Source organism: Helianthus annuus, chromosome 15 (genome assembly GCF_002127325.2).
Source record: "Helianthus annuus cultivar XRQ/B chromosome 15, HanXRQr2.0-SUNRISE, whole genome shotgun sequence".
Taxonomy (NCBI): domain Eukaryota; kingdom Viridiplantae; phylum Streptophyta; class Magnoliopsida; order Asterales; family Asteraceae; genus Helianthus; species Helianthus annuus.
Window position 1 is genome coordinate 165,056,823 of NC_035447.2, and position 20,613 is coordinate 165,077,435.

The 20,613-nt window shown below is 38.5% G+C and overlaps 1 protein-coding gene across 1 annotated transcript; it reads left to right on the plus strand.

Moving 5' to 3' along the window:
* The first annotated feature begins 19,566 nt into the window (after positions 1–19,566).
* LOC110914534 lies at positions 19,567–20,373 on the plus strand. Its single transcript, XM_022159324.1, has one exon. The coding sequence runs from the start codon at positions 19,567–19,569 to the stop codon at positions 20,371–20,373; it is 807 nt and encodes a 268-aa protein (XP_022015016.1).
* The last annotated feature ends 240 nt before the right edge of the window (positions 20,374–20,613 follow it).

Consider the following 20,613-nt stretch of genomic DNA (forward strand, 5'->3'; position numbering starts at 1 on the left):
AGTTATCACGCTAGCATCAAAATGGCACCATTCGAAGCTCTCTACGGTCGCAAATGTCGTTCACCTGTCTGTTGGAACGAGACCGGTGAAGCTCAGCTTACTGGACCTGAGCTCGTTCTGGAAACAACAGACAAAATCAAGAAAATCCGTGATAATCTTGTGATAGCTCGAAACCGTCAAAATAGTTATGCGGATATGCGACGCAAGCCCTTGGAATTTCAAGTCGGAGACCGTGTCCTACTCAAGGTTTCACCTTGGAAAGGAGTCGTGAGATTTGGAAAGAAAGGAAAACTTGCACCTCGATATGTGGGACCATTCAAGATTGTGGAAAGAATTGGGAAGGTTGCCTATCGACTAGAGCTACTTCCAGAGCTTGGAAATATTCATCCGACTTTTCACGTGTCCAATCTGCGAAAGTGTTTAGCTGACGCTGATCTTCACATTCCTCTCGACGAGATCCGAATCGATGAAACAATGCAGTTTGTCGAGAGACCCGTGGAGATAGTGGACCGTACTTTCAAGCAGTTGAAGAACAAATGGATTCATTTGGTTAAAGTTCGTTGGGAGTCCAAACGTGGCCCAGAATTTACTTAGGAACGTAAGGACCAAATGATGACCAAATATCCGCATTTGTTTTCACAAGCTTCCTCTAGTTAAAATTTCAGGACGAAATTTCCTGAAGTAGGGGAGACTGTGACAACTGTGCTCTGTAATCTCTGTACGATGTAAAACAATGTTGGTTTGGTGTTATTATATGTGTTTTGGTATTATTTTGTGTGTATTTGTGTTTGGTGATTTTACAATTCGATTCAATTCCAATTTCAAGCTTTAAATCGCTTTCTGGAAGGTTATACGCGCACTGAGGCGTAAATATAACCAGTTTAATGCAACAAACACTCCGGAATAGTGAAATAGGCTTAACATATCTTAAATAACCTCCACATAACTTAGAAATAAGTTTTGGATGGTTTGGTGTGTCGAAAACAAGTTTGTTCGATCACAGGGACTATTTGTGTCAAACTACGAAACTATACCGATTTGTGTAGTAACGAACACTCTGGAACTTGATCATAAGTTAAATATACCATAAATATCCTTTACATAGCTTAGAAATAGGCTTTGAAGAGTTCGGTATGCCAAATTAAACTTTATTGATCAATAGAGACTAAAAGCGTCAAAAGTGCATAAGTTTGCATTTTTTTGCGCATATCTTACGTCCTGAATATATCCGGACATCCAAAAATTTATGTAATCATTAAAATATTTTATTTTAGTGATTGGCATGATAAAATTCCATTCGTCGCTTAATTTGGATCGTTTTTGCGTTCGTTACGACTTCCGTCGTAATTAACCTGATAACGCAACCGTACGGCCAAACGAACCGACATCCGTGATGTCTTTGAGCATATTTTAAGTTCCCTATACTTTAATATCATTTTAGAGCCTTGAAATGTGGTTAAAGGGGTTTAAAAGTGCCAAAAAAATCAAGTTTTACAAGTGAATGGACCATTTTTGAAAATTCTTGTAGATACATTGAACTTGGTCCATGTTTTTAGGCATCCATGGTATTTCAAAACAATGTGCCACACATGGATGGTTTTGATCCTTGTTTGCAATACCATTTGATGGTTTCAAGTATTCCTATGGTTTTTAAAACCATGTGCCCACATGTAAGGTCTAGATCAAAGCACATTTTTCGACGAACGATCTTAACGGTACTTGAATTCCTATAAATACCCAAACCCATTTCACTCCCAAAGCACACTTGAATCTGATTTTTGCTCTCTAAGTTGAAGTTTATGCTTCATACCTGAGAGTAAATCAGATCAAGAGCTTGCGGGGACCTTCTGAGCTACTTGATTTCTCTGGTTTGCTCGAGTTTGTTGAAGTTCTATTTGATCGAGGATACTTTGCACTACATGTGAGTACATAGTTCCCCAATTTTACTGTTTTAAATGTTTTGGGGTGATTCTTATGTACGAAATGTTTTCAAAGTTTAAACGATGGTTTCAAAAACGATTAAAACGATTTTTACTAAACTAAGAACGATTTCGATAAAGTGAACGAACTTGTTGGTTGTAGTTACATAACGAATGACATTCATTAGCATTGATCAAGCCGACCAGTATTAGATTATGGTACCATAGGATCTGACAAATCCCGTTACTTTACTACACCCATGGTTATGTGTGGGGGTTGTGGGTAGCAACTGAATCTGATGTTTGTTAACTTACCCTTTGGTGGTTTGTTAATACGAGAACGAGTTGAACGATGGACGAGTCACAAAGGTTTGAATATTGTTAACGAGACGACCATATATAAGTTTTCACAATTAAAACGATGACGATTTAAACGATTTGGAAACGAGTAAACGATTGGGAATGATTGGAAACGATTTGGGAATGAGTAAACTATTTGGGAACGATTTGGAAACGATGTTAAACGATTTCGATAAACGATTGGTTTTTGGTTAAGTGTTTAGATAACAAGACGGGGGTAATGTGGTGAAAACATGGTAGATACGCCGTTGGTACTTCTTATATATAAGTGTTTTCATCATATTACATATCGTGGCGTTATTTAGTTCACTTGGGTAAACGATTTTGAAACGATGTCACACAACGATGTTTTTCTAAGAGATATAAACTATACGAGTTTTTAACGAGTTTTTACAAGATGTTTTACAAGTTGGTTTTCTAAAGCAAATGTTTTTGGGTTAAAAATCATGGCTACGAGGTTTTATAAACTATAACCCGCTTGATTTGAGTTGGTTAATTAAGTTGCAATATTATACTCTTTTCAAAACAAAGTTTTTAATAAAGTATTGCAACACTTAAACTAGCCATGAATTCGACACTCCTATAAAACCTATGTACTCGCCAGCATTTCTTTGCTGATGGGGTAACCCTTTACCCAAAAAAAAAAAGTTTTTGCATATGTTTCAGGTGTTGATGCTTGAATGACTACTAGGATGCATGCGTCATATAGGATCTGGACGAGGCCTTAGTGACATAATAATAGTAATAGACGATGTAAAACTTGTTTATTCTATGTTAAGACAATGCAATGTTTAATATTATCAATAAAACAAAACACTTTTGTATCCATGGTTGTGAAACAATAGCTTCTGTTGCAACACTCCCCGACGTTTCCGCCACGGTTTGTTGTCCTACGTGGTCGGGGTGTGACAACCCGGGACATAAAAATATTGTCACTAACATTGTCTTTCTTTTTCTGAGCCAGTTAGGGTCCCCAAATACCCTAACACCCGGTATGAAACACCACACACTAGTAATTGGATTAACCTCCTAATTAAACTAACTAGTGCCTAACTAGATGATTAAGATCTAAAAAAAAAAAACAAACAAACCCCAACTATCGTTCCCCCTAAGGAGACACACCCCATTCACTTTTGACTACTTTATTTACCCATGTCTAATATCTACCATACATTTTACCTAATGGTTACTAGTGGAGAATGGATTATAAATTAGCATGAAAGTCTAAGACTTTCATTTCACCTAATCACACAACAATCCACTACTCTCTTTTCCTTCTTTGAAGATCGGCCGAGAGCATACACATAAATCCACCCACTTTCAAATTTTCATCTTGTTATTTCACATACAACCAAAGGTGAAAGGGTTCATATAAGGAGGCTCGGTGCTTGCGGAATCAAAGGGACCTCTCTTCAACGCTATTAACCACCCATTTTTCGTCTAGTTTCTTCCCTAGCCACGAGCTAGTAGTAAGTGACTCTAAACGCCTTCTTAAGCTTGTCTAAAGTGGTTAATAAGAAATTTATCGGGCAAAAATCATAAACACTAAAGATCAAGTTTAAAGTCTATAAAAAAATAAACAAAGTGGTTAATAAGTAAATAATAGTGTAAAACTTATAAATTTAGTTTTAATATGAATATTTATTATTGTTGATTGCTAGTATGGGAATGGATCGTCAACGAACCACGCTAGAGCATGTTCATGAAACATGAACTAGCCTTATGTTTAGTCGTAAAGTTTCTAGATGACGAACTCTTTCCAACATAAACATGAACTTGTGTAAAAACAATTTTTCTTATGAAATAGAGTTCTAAACTAGTGGATCTAAAGATCTACAAGTGGTATTTTCGAAGAACCAACTGTCAAATGAAATCATATTTTTAAAGCCGGATCTTTCCTAAACGAAGGTGATTTTTGTGAACACACAAGTGTGTAGACACTTGTGTAACAAAAAGTTTTAACAAAGAATTATTTTTGTAATTTTTGACTAGAAGATGTACAAATGCATTTTCTGTAAAAATAAGATTTTCGAGAAACCGATTTCATTTATAAAAGTAGAAAGATCTATTAGAAAATAATGGGAAGTTACTATATATTTTACACAAGCCACAAGTTCATGTGTTTTACGATGTATATCTATTTTGACTAGTTTGTGTTGGTGGAATATTGTTTGTTGTTGATTGAGAAAATTGTTGTTTGAATTTATAAAAGAAAATGATACGCTTGAAAGCGTGGCCATCTCCAGTTAAAGGGGAAACTCTGGTGAAATTTTTCCAAAAACCTAACACTTAGAAATATTTTCACTATAAGTGATAGAAATACAGTTTGACTTGTTTTCAAATTATAGATTTCGCCACGACTTTATTTACAAAATATCAGAGGTGGGATTTTTTTTTTTGGGTAAAGGGTTACCCCGGTGAATTTTATATCAAAAAATAAAACCAAGTGTGAAGCAAAAGCACTTCACAGTTCTCCCAAGCAACATGAAACAGGGGAGTTACAACTCGAAAACAAACGAGACAACAAGACAAACGCAACATACACACTCCTAACAAACAAGGAGGCCACTACAAATAAAAAAACAGACACAAGACACTAGCCGCAATCATCATCCGCTACCAGCAATCCACGGGGCAGCCTCCACTATTGTAACGCTCTTTCAGTCCGACTGGATGCTCTAAACTGCATTGTCTGAAGCTTCATTCTTACTGTGTTTAGAATGATATCCACAAGCTGTTCTCTGCTTCTCTTCCTAGCCGAAAAAAGTCTAGCATTCCTCTCATCCCAAACGAAATATGCAGCCGCACTTACCACCATTTTTGAAATGATATGATCAGCTGATTTGGAAGCCGCAATTTTCATTAAATAATCCAGAATCTGGCTCCAATGATGCTGGGTCGACGCCATATTTGCACGAAATTTCACCCCATCCCAAACTCTAGAAGCATACTCACACTCAAAGAACAAGTGCTCATGTGAGTCTGGGCCTCTCGTACATAGCGAGCAACACATAAGATTTAAATTTGCATTTCCTGAAGCGTTCCATCTACTCATGATATCCTGTGTCTTTAATTTTGTATTAAGAATCAACCACATGAGAAAAGCGTGCCTTGGAATAGCTTGAGGACACCACACAACCTTGGCCCATTGAACTTCATCATGAACTATCCTGAGATCATCCCAAACCGTGGAGGAAGAAAATCCGGTATCAACCCCTTGTCGTGTTCTCCATATTATTTCGTCCTTGCGCAGGGGATCCAGATGAACTCCTTGAACCTGTTGAAGCAAAGGAAACCGGTTCACCCATTCCATCGGCCATCTCCATTCACCATTAACTAGAATTTCCGCCAGCTTAGAATTTAGGTTGAATCCCGCATTTGCTATCAATCTAGGAGTGATAAAAGAGCTAATCGGACATATCTCATGCCACTTATCAAACCAAATCATCGTGCCTGTACCATCCCCAACCTTTACCCATATGTAGTTACGTATAATCGGTCGTAACTGAAGCAATTTTCTCCAACTCCACGAAACATCATTCTTAAGCGGAATATCCCAAAAACTTCTATCTCTAATACGGTATGAATGGATCCATTTAACCCAAAGAGATTGTCTATTATTAACCAAGCTCCATATATGAGAAGCCATTAAGGCGATGTTCATATCTTGTACTCTACGAATACCCAAACCCCCTTCACATCTCGGACGACAAACCGTTTTCCATCTGACCTTCGCTTTGCCTTTAATCTTATTCCCTTGAGACCACAAAAAGCATCTCATCTTCTCCTCCAGCTCCTCTATAACCCGTTTCGGTAAAATGAAGACCGAAGCCCAATATATATGCATAGATGCCAAAACCGAACGAATCAGCTGCACTCTACCCGCAAAAGACAAACATTTAGCTTTCCAGTCAGTGATTCTTGATTCCATATTCTCAATTAGCCTTTTACAATCCTTATATTTCAGCCGAGTAGAAACAAGCGGAACCCCCAAGTAGCGAACTGGAAGAACCCCCTCCTCAAACGGCATAATACTAAGGATTCTCGCTTTCACCTGATCCTTAACATTCCCAAAGAAAACTGTACTCTTCGCCATGCTAGGAACCAGACCCGACATAGACTTAAACATGTTAATAGCCGTCATTATGACCTGAGCGGATTTATAGTCGCCTCTAGCAAATATAAATAGATCATCCGCAAAACACAAGTTTATAATACTTTGCTTTTCACATTTATTATGGAACTTGAAGTCATTAGATAGCGATACCTGCCGGTTTAATATCAACGTAAGAACTTCCATCACCATCGTAAAAAGATACGGAGACATTGGATCTCCTTGTCGGAGACCTCGTTTCCCTTTAAAATACCCAAAAAGGTTACCGTTAATTGCTAGCGAAAATGACGTAGATGAGACCCACGCCATAACCCACTTAATCATTTTAGCATGAAACCCAAACCCTTTCAGAGTGTTTTCCAAAAAACTCCATTCGACCGTATCATACGCCTTCTGGATATCTATCTTGAACGCACATCTAGGAGGACCAAAGTTACGGTGATAGTTATGCATGAGCTCCTGTGTTAAAAGAATGTTGTCCGAGATCCTTCTCCCCGGGACAAATGCGGACTGGTTAATACTAACGATGTCCGCCAAGCCATTCTTCATCCGGTCACTGATAATTTTGCTAATACACTTATATAACGTATTACAGCACGAGATTGGCCTATAATCCGTTATAGAATCAGGAGTTGGGACCTTAGGTATTAACGAGATCACTGTGTGGTTAAGTTGTTGAAGAAGTTTGCCATTATGGAAGAACTCTTTCACCGCATTGCACACATCATTACCCACCTCATTCCACGCCCTTTTAAAAAATACCGAAGTATATCCATCAGGCCCCGGAGCTTTATTTCCTGCTATCGAGAACATAGCTTTTTTTATCTCATCATCCGTAACTTGTCTAACCATCCACTCTGCCTTCTCATTTGTCAACTTTGTATGGAACAGATCCCGTGTTGGCTGCATACTAACATTCATTGTCGACCCAAAGAACTTTGCATAATGATCAACCATCGCATCATACACCATATCACCTTCAAAGCGTTTACCACTCGCATCCTTAATTGAAAATATTCGACTCCGGTGATTTTTCGCTTTGACAACATTATGGAAATACTTGGTATTCGAGTCGCCCAGATCTAACCAGTCCAATTTAGATTTCTGTTGAAGAAACAAGGCTTGTTATGTGTTTATGATTATTTTGTGAAATATACAAATATTATTTTTAGGGTAAAAATAATATTACCGTGTTAACGACTCCAAAATAATACGAACGCCTTCGCAATAATTATTTAAGTTACACCGGTAATTATTATTACCACTCGATCTTTAAAACGTAACTTACGCATTTTAAGGAAATATTTATGAACGCGTATTTTTGTCAAGGTATTATTTTGGGAAAATCACATGTATTAAAATATAATATTTTTGGGAAGAATATTTATATTTTGGAATAAGAAGTAAAATATATATTAAGTGTCACACCCCGACCACGTAAAACAACAAAACGTGGCGGAAACGTCGGGGAGTGTTGTAACAGAATCATTGTTTCACAACCATGGATTAAATAGTTTCGTTTTATTGAATAACCAAACAGATGGTCAATCTGAAAGGACGATTCAAACTTTGGAGGATATGCTTAGAGCATGCGTGATAGACTTTGGTGGTAATTGGGATTCTCATCTGCTATTGATCGAGTTCTCTTACAACAATAGTTATCACGCTAGCATAAAAATGGCACCATTCGAAGCTCTCTACGGTCGCAAATGTCGTTCACCTGTCTGTTGGAACGAGACCGGTGAAGCTCAGCTTACTGGACCTGAGCTCGTTCTGGAAACAACAGACAAAATCAAGAAAATCCGTGATAATCTTGTGATAGCTCGAAACCGTCAAAATAGTTATGCGGATATGCGACGCAAGCCTTGGAATTTCAAGTCGGAGACCGTGTCCTACTCAAGGTTTCACCTTGGAAAGGAGTCGTGAGATTTGGAAAGAAAGGAAAACTTGCACCTCGATATGTGGGACCATTCAAGATTGTGGAAAGAATTGGGAAGGTTGCCTATCGACTAGAGCTACCTCCAGAGCTTGGAAATATTCATCCGACTTTTCACGTGTCCAATCTGCGAAAGTGTTTAGCTGACGCTGATCTTCACATTCCTCTCGACGAGATCCGAATCGATGAAACAATGCAGTTTGTCGAGAGACCCGTGGAGATAGTGGACCATACTTTCAAGCAGTTGAAGAACAAACGGATTCATTTGGTTAAAGTTCGTTGGGAGTCCAAACGTGGCCCAGAATTTACTTAGGAACGTAAGGACCAAATGATGACCAAATATCCGCATTTGTTTTCACAAGCTTCCTCTAGTTAAAATTTCGGGACGAAATTTCCTGAAGTAGGGAAGACTGTGACAACTGTGCTCTGTAATCTCTGTACGATGTAAAACAATGTTGGTTTGGTGTTATTATATGTGTTTTGGTATTATTTTGTGTGTATTTGTGTTTGGTGATTTTACAATTCGATTCAATTCCAATTTCAAGCTTTAAATTGCTTTCTGGAAGGTTATACGCGCACTGAGGCGTAAATATAACCAGTTTAATGCAACAAACACTCCGGAATAGTGAAATAGGCTTAACATATCTTAAATAACCTCTACATAACTTAGAAATAAGTTTTGGATGGTTTGGTGTGTCGAAAACAAGTTTGTTCGATCACAGGGACTATTTGTGTCAAACTACGAAACTATACCGATTTGTGTAGTAACGAACACTCTGGAACTTGATCATAAGTTAAATATACCATAAATATCCTTTACATAGCTTAGAAATAGGCTTTGAAGGGTTCGGTATGCCAAAATAAACTTTATTGATCAATAGAGACTAAAAGCGTCAAAAGTGCATAAGTTTGCATTTTTTTTTGCGCATATCTTACGTCCTGAATATATCCGGACATCCAAAAATTTATGTAATCATTAAAATATTTTATTTTAGTGATTGGCATGATAAAATTCCATTCGTTGCTTAATTTGGATCGTTTTTGCGTTCGTTACGACTTCCGTCGTAATTAACCGAATAACGCAACCGTACGGCCAAACGAACCGACATCCGTGATGTCTTTGAGCATATTTTAAGTTCCCTATACTTTAATATCATTTTAGAGCCTTGAAATAAGGTTAAAGGGGTTTAAAAGTGCCAAAAAATCAAGTTTTACAAGTGCATGGACCATTTTTGAAAATTCTTGTAGATACATTGAACTTGGTCCATTTTTTTAGGCATCCATGGTATTTCAAAACGATGTGCCACACATGGATGGTTTTGATCCTTGTTTGCAATACCATTTGATGGTTTCAAGTATTCCCATGGTTTTTAAAACCATGTGCCCACATGTAAGGTCTAGATCAAAGCACATTTTTCGACGAACGATCTTAACGGTACTTGAATTCCTATAAATACCCAAACCCATTTCACTCCCAAAGCACACTTGAATCTGATTTTTGCTCTCTAAGTTGAAGTTTATGCTTCATACCTGAGAGTAAATCGGATCAAGAGCTTGCGGGGACCTTCTGAGCTACTTGATTTCTCTGGTTTGCTCGAGTTTGTTGAAGTTCTATTTGATCGAGGATACTTTGCACTACATGTGAGTACAGAGTTCCCCTATTTTACTGTTTTAAATGTTTTGGGGTGATTCATATGTACGAAATGTTTTCAAAGTTTAAACGATGGTTTCAAAAACGATTAAAACGATTTTTACTAAACTAAGAACGATTTCGATAAAGTGAACGAACTTGTTGGTTGTAGTTACATAACGAATGACATTCATTAGCATTGATCAAGCCGACCAGTATTAGGTTATGGTACCATAGGATCTGACAAATCCCGTTACTTTACTACACCCATGGTTATGTGTGGGGGTTGTGGGTAGCGACTGAATCTGATGTTTGTTAACTTACCCTTTGGTGGTTTGTTAATACGAGAACGAGTTGAACGATGGACGAGTCACAAAGGTTTGAATATTGTTAACGAGACGACCATATATAAGTTTTCACAATTAAAACGTTGACGATTTAAACGATTTGGAAACGAGTAAACGATTAGGAATGATTGGAAACGATTTGGGAACGAGTAAACTATTTGGGAACGATTTGGAAAAGATGTTAAACGATTTCGATAAACGATTGGTTTTTGGTTAAGTGTTTAGATAACAAGATGGGGGTAATGTGGTGAAAACATGGTTGATACGCCGTTGGTACTTCTTATATATAAGTGTTTTCATCATATTACATCTCGTGGCGTTATTTAGTTCACTTGGGTAAACGATTTTGAAACGATGTCACACAACGATGTTTTTCTAAGAGATATAAACTATACGAGTTTTTAACGAGTTTTTACAAGATGTTTTACAAGTTGGTTTTCTAAAGCAAATGTTTTTGGGTTAAGAATCATGGCTACGAGGTTTTATAAACTATAACCCGCTTGATTTGAGTTGGTTAATTAAGTTGCAATATTATACTCTTTTCAAAACAAAGTTTTTAATAAAGTATTGCAACACTTAAACTAGCCATGAATTCGACACTCCTATAAAACCTATGTACTCGCCAACATTTCTTTGCTGACTAAGTTTTTACATATGTTTCAGGTGTTGATGCTTGAATGACTACTAGGATGCATGCGTCATATAGGATCTGGACGAGGCCTTAGTGACATAATAATAGTGATAGACGATGTAAAACTTGTTTATTCTATGTTAAGAGAATGCAATGTTTAATATTATCAATAAAACAAAACACTTTTGTATCCATGGTTGTGAAACAATAGCTTCTGTTGCAACACTCCCCGACGTTTCCGCCACGGTTTGTTGTCCTACGTGGTCGGGGTGTGACAACCCGGGACATAAAAATATTGTCACTAACATTGTCTTTCTTTTTCTGAGCCAGTTAGGGTCCCCAAATACCCTAACACCCGGTATGAAACACCACACACTAGTAATTGGATTAACCTCCTAATTAAACTAACTAGTGCCTAACTAGATGATTAAGATCTAAAAAAAAAAAAAACAAACAAACCCCAACTATCGTTCCCCCTAAGGAGACACACCCCATTCACTTTTGACTACTTTATTTACCCATGTCTAATATCTACCATACATTTTACCTAATGGTTACTAGTGGAGAATGGATTATAAATTAGCATGAAAGTCTAAGACTTTCATTTCACCTAATCACACAACAATCCACTACTCCCTTTTCCTTCTTTGAAGATCGGCCGAGAGCATACACATAAATCCACCCACTTTCAAATTTTCATCTTGTTATTTCACATACAACCAAAGGTGAAAGGGTTCATATAAGGAGGCTCGGTGCTTGCGGAATCAAAGGGACCTCTCTTCAACGCTATTAACCACCCATTTTTCGTCTAGTTTCTTCCCTAGCCACGAGCTAGTAGTAAGTGACTCTAAACGCCTTCTTAAGCTTGTCTAAAGTGGTTAATAAGAAATTTATCAGGCAAAAATCATAAACACTAAAGATCAAGTTTAAAGTCTATAAAAAAATAAACAAAGTGGTTAAAAAGTAAATAATAGTGTAAAACTTATAAATTTAGTTTTAATATGAATATTTATTATTGTTGATTGCTAGTATGGGAATGGATCGTCAACGAACCACGCTAGAGCATGTTCACGAAACATGAACTAGCCTTATGTTTAGTCGTAAAGTTTCTAGATGACGAACCCTTTCCAACATAAACATGAACTTGTGTAAAAACAATTTTTCTTATGAAATAGAGTTCTAAACTAGTGGATCTAAAGATCTACAAGTGGTATTTTCGAAGAACCAAATGTCAAAATGGGATAAGCCGGGTTTCTTGGATATTGTCAAGTCTAAATGGGATGTGCACATTAATGGAGTTCATCAGTTTCGAGTTATCAAAAAACTCACTCTTATGAAATCTTCGCTTCGTGTCCTCTTGTTTCAACAAGGTAATCTTCACGAAAAGGTAGCTAATCTGCGTGCCAATCTTGAGGGTCTTCAGAATGATATTGATATGGATCCCCTAAACGATGTTTTACGTTCTCAAGAAGCGGCTATGCAAAAGGATTTTCAGGAGGCGTTGCTTGATGAGGAAAGATTCCTCAAGCAAAAATCTAAAGTGGAGTGGCCCGTGCGGGTGATGCTAATACGGCTTATTTCCATTCATCCTTAAAGTGTAAAAATCATTTTAAGCGTATTGATGTGATATCGGATTCGAATGGCAACATTTATGAAGGGGATAATGTGGCTGCGGCTTTTGTCAGCCATTATGAGCAGTTTTTGGGTTGTGCGGGTCAGATTTCTTTACAGCCATCTCCGGATATTTTCACTAATAAGCTGGATTCTGATTCTGCTAATCATATGACGCGACCGGTTACTTTGGAGGAAGTTAAATCAGCTATGTTTTCGATTGGGAATGATAAGGCCCCTGGTCCGGATGGTTACACGGCTGCGTTTTTTAAAAGTTCGTGGCAGATTGTGGGGAGTGATGTTTCAAATGTTGTTCTTGATTTTTTCAATACTGGTAATCTGCTGAAGCAACTCAATCATACGTTAGTTGTTCTGATCCCTAAGGTATCGTCTCCGACTAGAATTACTGACTATCATCCTATTTCCTGCTGTAATGTCATTTTTAAATGCATTAGTAAAGTGCTAGCAGATAGGCTGAAAGGTTCTTTAAGTAAGATTGTGAGCATAAACCAATCAGCTTTTGTTCCTGGTCGGAAAATATCAGATAATATCCTTCTTACGCAAGAATTGATGCACAATTACCATCGTCATTTTGGGCCTCCTCGATGTGCTTTTAAAGTTGACATCCAGAAGGCTTATGATACGGTAGATTGGGGTTTTCTTAAGAATGTTTTAGTCGGGTTCGGTTTTAACGACATTATGGTCAACTGGATCATGTTATGTGTGTCTACGGCCTCCTATTCGATATGTGTCAACGGGAATATTCATGGGTATTTTCAGGGGAAAAGAGGGTTAAGGCAAGGTGATCCATTATCCCCTTATCTTTTCACTCTCGTGATGGAAGTTTTAACATGTATTCTCAATCATGCTACAAGGATTGATTCGTCTTTCAGGTTTCATAATAAATGTGAAAAGCAGCGTATTGTTAATCTTTGTTTCGCGGACGATTTATTCCTTTTTGCTAGAGGAGATATGGGTTCGGCTCGTTGTATTATGTCTTCGCTAACGAAGTTCACTCGAATGTCGGGGCTGATTCCGAGTGCGCAGAAAAGTACAGGATTTTTTTGTAATGTGCCGAATAATGTCAAAAGGGAAATCTTGTCTATCATGCCATTCGTGGAGGGTTCGCTGCCGGTGAAATATTTGGGGGTTCCGCTTATTTCTTCTAGACTGTTGTACAAGGATTGTAATGTTCTTGTGGAGCGTCTTGAAAATCGGATAGATAATTGGAAGAACAGAATGTTATCTTTTGCAGGCAGGTTGCAATTAATCATTTCCGTCCTTTTAGCTCTTCATGTGTACTGGTCCTCGGTTTTTATTTTACCAGCTAGAGCCATTAAGGAGTTGGAATCAAAAATGCGGAATTTTCTTTGGGCTCAATCTCCTTCTCAGCGGGGTAGGGCGAAAGTGTCTTGGAGTTCGGTTTGTGTGCCGAAACATGAGGGAGGTTTGGGTATTCGACGGATCGCGGATGTTAATAAAGCTCTCATGGTGTCGCATATTTGGAGCATTCTAAGTAACAGTAACTCGCTTTGGGTGGCTTGGATTCATTCTTATCGTCTAAGAGGTCGGAGTTTTTGGGCCCATAGGGTTCCGACTTCTTGCTGTTGGAGTTGGAGGAAGATGTCTCTACTTAGGCCTTTAATCCGTCAGCATGTTTGGTCTCAGATTGGGAACGGTAATAACACATTTGCTTGGTTTGACTTGTGGAGTACTATCGGTCCGTTATGCAATTTTCTAACTCCTAGAGTTATAACCAGAGAGGGTTTCTCGTTGAATGCAAAAGTGGCGGATGTCTATACGGAGGGTTCTTGGTTATGGCCGGATGCTTGGAGAGATACTTATCCGGTGCTTATACAATTGGATCTCATGCAACGAAACTTGAATAATCAGGATCGGCTTTTGTGGAGGGATGATGATAAGCTTAACGAGTACTCCTCTTCAGGGGTTTGGAATTCGGTTCGGGCTAGGGAGCAGGAGGTGAATTGGGCAAGTATCGTTTGGTTCTCTCAATGTGTTCCTCGTCACACTTTTTTGATGTGGCTCATTGTTCGACGCAAGCTTCTAACGCAAGACAAGATCTTGCAATGGAGCTATCCCCGGAGAAAAAAATATGAACATGATGTGCTGCCTCTTGTGCTATGAAAATGTGGATTCGCATGATCACTTGTTTTTCGAATGCAAGTTGTCCTCGGAAATATGATGTACGGTCCGATCTAAAGTTGGTATGGATACAGTTGAACCAAGATGGACCGAGATTGTGGATTGGTTGAAGCATCGGTCGCGTTCGAAATCGGCGAGAAACCTGCTTTGTAAATTGATAGTTGCAGCCTCAATGTATGTTATTTGGCAGGAAAGAAACAATCGTTTGTTCAAAAACCATGCGAGGCCTCCGGACATCATTTCTAAAGCCGTGATAGAAAGTGTGAGATACAAGTTGATGGGGCTCAGATTCAAGAACACAATCAGAGTTCGGGAGTTGCTGGAGAAATGGGAGATTCACGATGCCGATTTACTTATGGAGAATGGTTAATTTCATGTGGTCTAGTGTCGTGATGGTCTAGATTGTTGTCTAGTGGTCGTTTGCTTGGTTTGCTTTGTTTTCCTTGTTGGTTGTTTAATTTTGTTTACTTTCATGAGGGTATGTCTCATGTCTGAACTAGTAAGGATGTTACCTTACTACTTGTTTTGCTTGGTTGTGAATATATAAAATCACCGGGGTAACCCTTTACCCAAAAAAAGAAGAACCAAATGTCAAATGAAATCATATTTTTAAAGCCGGATCTTTCCTAAACGAAGGTGATTTTTGTGAACACACAAGTGTGTAGACACTTGTGTAACAAAAAGTTTTAACAAAGAATTATTTTTGTAATTTTTTACTAGAAGATGTACAAATGCATTTTCTGTAAAAATAAGATTTTCGAGAAACCGGTTTCATTTATAAAAGTAGAAAGATCTATTAAAAAAATAATGGGAAGTTACTATATATTTTACACAAGCCACAAGTTCATGTGTTTTACGATGTATATCTATTTTGACTAGTTTGTGTTGGTGGAATATTGTTTGTTGTTGATTGAGAAAATTGTTGTTTGAATTTATAAAAGAAAATGATACGCTTGAAAGCGTGGCCACCTCCAGTTACAGGGGAAACTCTGGCGAAATTTTTCCAAAAACCTAACACTTAGAAATATTTTCACTATAAGTGTTAGAAATACAGTTTGACTTGTTTTCAAATTATAGATTTCGCCACGACTTTATTTACAAAATATCAGAGGTGGGATTTCACAAAATAAAACTTGGTAAATATATAATTAGTATATATTTTTCATAACGTCACTTGTTATGTGTTTATGATTATTTTGTGAAATATACAAATATTATTTTTAGGGTAAAAATAATATTACCGTGTTAACGACTCCAAAATAATACGAACGCCTTCGCAATAATTATTTAAGTTACACCGGTAATTATTATTACCACTCGATCTTTAAAACGTAACTTACGCATTTTAAGGAAATATTTATGAACGCGTATTTTTGTCAAGGTATTATTTTGGGAAAATCACATGTATTAAAATATAATATTTTTGGGAAGAATATTTATATTTTGGAATAAGAAGTAAAATATATATTAAGTGTCACACCCCGACCACGTAAAACAACAAAACGTGGCGAAAACGTCGGGGAGTGTTGTAACAGAATCATTGTTTCACAACCATGGGTTAAATAGTTTCGTTTTATTGAATAAATAAACTCATTGTTTTAATACAATCAAATAAGTACAACTATTATCTTTTTTTGGGTAAAGGGTTACCCCGGTGAAATTTTATATCAACCAAAAAATAAGAACAGGGTGCATCGAGAAACCGATATACACTACTAGACTTGGCATACCAAGACTAGGACACCAAAAACAACACCAACCCGACAAACGTCACAACCAAACCAACTGAACTACACAAGAAAGAAAACACAGCCCGACAAACAAAGAACAAACTAAAAAAAGTAATCGCCTAGCCCGGGTCTTTGTCCTCATCACTTGGAAGCAACTTCCACTTCTCTTGAATGCTTTGATTGTGCGAACCCCCCTTAAAGTTGAATCCCATCAATCGAAGCCGAACCATGTTCTTGATTTTATCACACACCGCATTAACATTGGCCACTTTATTAGAGAATAAACAATTGTTCCTTTCATGCCAAATAAAATACGACGCCGCCGCAATAACTAACTTACAAACAATGTGTTCCGTCTTCTTTGAGTTAGCCTTTTGATCCATCCAGTTCATGATCGACTGCCACGAGTCATTTACTTCCCCCATATTCAGCAAACCTTTAACATTATACCAGACTTGAGACGCAAACGAGCAACTGAAAAACAAATGATCTCTAGAATCCCGATCATGCTTACATAATGGACAGCACATAAGCCTCAAATTATAATCGCTCCCCGCTTCCCAGCTTGCTAATCGATCCTGTGTCTTCAGCTTATTTTTAATAACCAACCAAAGATGGAACGAGTGCCTTGGAATACATTGACTAAACCAAACCCCATTCACCCAAGAGACCGGTTGTTCCCGATGCCGGGTATTATGCCATACTTCCATCGAACCAAAAGGCCGTGTATTTCCCTCCAAATCTTTCCATATTGTTCTATCAACCAGATTCTGCGTCAAAGGCGGAGCATGTAACCCTATCAAGACCGGGTAAATATCATACCACGCAGAAGGCCACTTCCATTGACCGTTCTCATCAATAAGATCCGCTAAAGAAGTATTAATATTAAAACCCGCATTAGCTATGGATCTCGGCGTAATAAACGAGTTAAGCGGACTGAACTGGCACCAGTTGTCACTCCAAGCGTTTATTTGAGAACCGCTCCTAGCAATCTTCCATATGAACGGGCGAACCGCATTTCGGATAGAAAGGATTTTCCGCCAGCCCCAGCTGATACTACCCCGAGCTTTGATGTCCCAAACGCTCCTACCCTTTAATTTATGAAGATGGATCCACTGAACCCAAAGGGATTTCCTTTCCGTTATAATACTCCAGAGGTGATTCGTCATAAGAGCCTTATTCACATCCGAGATACTCCTAATTCCCAAGCCCCCTTCATCCTTTGGTAAACAAACATCAGACCAAGCCACCTTTGCTTTTACTTTACCTTGACCGTGAGCGTTCCATAAGAACCGTCGCATCAGCTTCTCCAAATCATTTATAACTCGGGTTGGAATAATAAAGACTGAGGCCCAATAAATGTGCATAGCTGATAACACCGAGTTAATAAGTTGCAGTCTACCCGCAAAAGATAACGATTTATTTAGCCAACTATCAATCCTCTTCTCCATGCGATCAAATAACGAACCGGAAGATTCCCAAATAACGAACCGGAAGATTCCCCTCCCGAAACGGCATAATATGAAGGATCTCACGTTTTACACTTTGAGGCACATTGCAAAAATAAGCTGTACTCTTAGCCGGACTTGGCACCAATCCTGATACTTTCGTAAACTTCTGAAGGCCATCTCGCACCTTCTTGACCGAGAATAAATCAGCATGAACAAAAATAAAAAGATCATCCGCAAACGACACATTTATAATCCTTTGCTTCACACAATGAGCATGGAACTTGAAAGCTGAGCTAGATCTGGCCCCATGCTGGAGCAGTAACGAAAGGACCTCCATAACTAGAGTGAAGAGATATGGCGACATAGGGTCTCCTTGCCTCAAACCCCTTCTACCTCTGAAGTAGCCATGCAAATTCCCATTAATACTTATAGAATAAGAAGCCGTAGATACACAAGCCATAATCCAAGTAACCATCTTCAAATGAAACCCGAACCCATTGAGAACATCCTCCAGAAACGACCAGCTAACAGTGTCATAGGCTTTTTGGATGTTGATCTTAAAAGCACATCTAGCAGGACCTCGGTTTAAATGATAATTGTGCATTAACTCATGAGTAAGAAGGATATTATCAGAGATCTTTCTACCCGGAACAAACGCAGACTGATTAATGCTAACCAATTCCCCCAAACTTCCCTTTATTCTATCTGTAATTATCTTGCTAATACACTTATACAAGACATTACAACACGAAATAGGGCGATATTCCAGGACCGAATCTGGAGTGTCCACTTTAGGAATAAGAGCAAGAATCGTGTGGTTTAATTGCCTTAAAAGTTTACCATTATCGAAGAATTCCAAGATAGCATTCGAGACTTCTGTGCCCACAATATCCCAAGCATTTTTGAAAAACGCAGATGTGTAACCATCTGGTCCCGGGGCTTTGTTCTCACCAATACTAAACATAGCCTTTTTTATCTCATCACGAGTAACTTGGCGAACCATGTTCTCCGCAACATCCGTGGCCAAAACATTCTGAAAAACATCCATGCTGAGCTTGGAAACTTGATCCTCAGAACCCAGAAAATTTTCATAGTGATTAACAAGAGCACTCGGGACATCATCCCCATCAAAACGATCTCCAGCCACATCCCTAATAGACTGGTTTCTGCTTCTTGCATTCCTACATTTCACCATATTATGGAAGAAGGACGTGTTAGAATCCCCCGCACATAACCATTCCACCTTCGCCTTTTGCTTCAAGAAACATTCTTCATCATAAGAAGCAATTCTGAACTCATTAAGGCATTCTGCTTCCATGGTTCTAAGGTCAACATCAAGCGGGTTAGCATCAATCAGCTCCTGAATCCCATCAAGCTTCTTTCTCAGATCCGAAACTTTATCATGCAAGTTACCCTGCATGGACAAAATCTTTCGCATAAAAGGCTTCAAGTTTCGGAGCTTTTAGGGGTAAAAGTATTTGGGCCTGCAAGGTGCCGTCGGCTTGCTGTTGGTCTTGGCGAAAAATTCTTCAGCTGCGTCCTTTGGTGAGAAGCTTCTTTTGGACCGAAATTGGGAATGGCTCTCACACTTCAGCTTGGTTTGATAATTGGAGCGAATTAGGGCCTCTAGAGCAGTTTTTCTCGCCTCGTCTCATTGCGAATGCGGGTTTTCATATGCATTCTAATGTGTCCGAAGTCTATTCTGATAATGGTTGGAGATGGCCTGTTGCGTGGAGGGAGGTTTGCCCGGCTCTAGATCAGATCGATCGGGTTTCTTTACATCCGAACGAATCTGATAAATTTTGGTGGCGGCATGGAGATGATAAGCTTGATTTCTCGTCTTCTCGAGTTTGGGATTCGATTAGACATCGCGAAGATCCAGTTAATTGGTGTGGTTTTGTGTGGTTTAGTCAATGCATTCCGCGTCATGCTTTCTTAATGTGGCTGATCATGAAGCGAAAACTGCTTACGCAAGATAAAATATTGAGCTGGGATATTTCTCGAAGAAAAAACATGAACATGTTGTGTTGTTTACTTTGTTACGCGAACCATGATTCTCATCATCACTTGTTTTTTGAATGCAAGTTTTCGGCCCAAGTGTGGAGTTTGGTTAGAGCTAAAGTTGGCATGGATCTAGTTCAGCCGAAGTGGGAGGAAATTGTCAATTGGTTGCGTGATCGTGTCAAGTCAAAAGCTGTTAATGACTATGTTGCGAGACTATTAGTAGCAGCGACTACTTATTTCATTTGGCAGGAGCGTAATGCTAGGCTTTTTAAGAATCAATTGCGGCCCCCGGAAGCGATAAGTGAACTCATTACTCAACAAGTGCGATATAAACCAAAGATGCGGGTACATATACTTCGTCTTCTAGAACAGGGGCAAGCACCTCTTCGACAAAGAAATTCAATGGCTAGTTTGCATTCGGTTCGTTTAAAGGGGCTGCCCTTTTGTGGGTACTTCATTTTCGATGATGGCGGTTGAAGATTTTGGTTATGTTTTGTTTTGTCTACTAGATATCTTGCATGATGTGTAGTAGGCTAGGTTTGATGTGAATGTCTTGGGTGTTTTTTATTTGTTGGCTTACATATACGGGGCATGTCCTGTATATGAACTAGTGTGGAATTCATCCTCACTACTTGTACTTATTTGCGGTTTATAATAGATTCACCGGGGTAACCCTTTACCCAAAAAAAAAAAAAAAAAAAGTGCGATATAAACTCA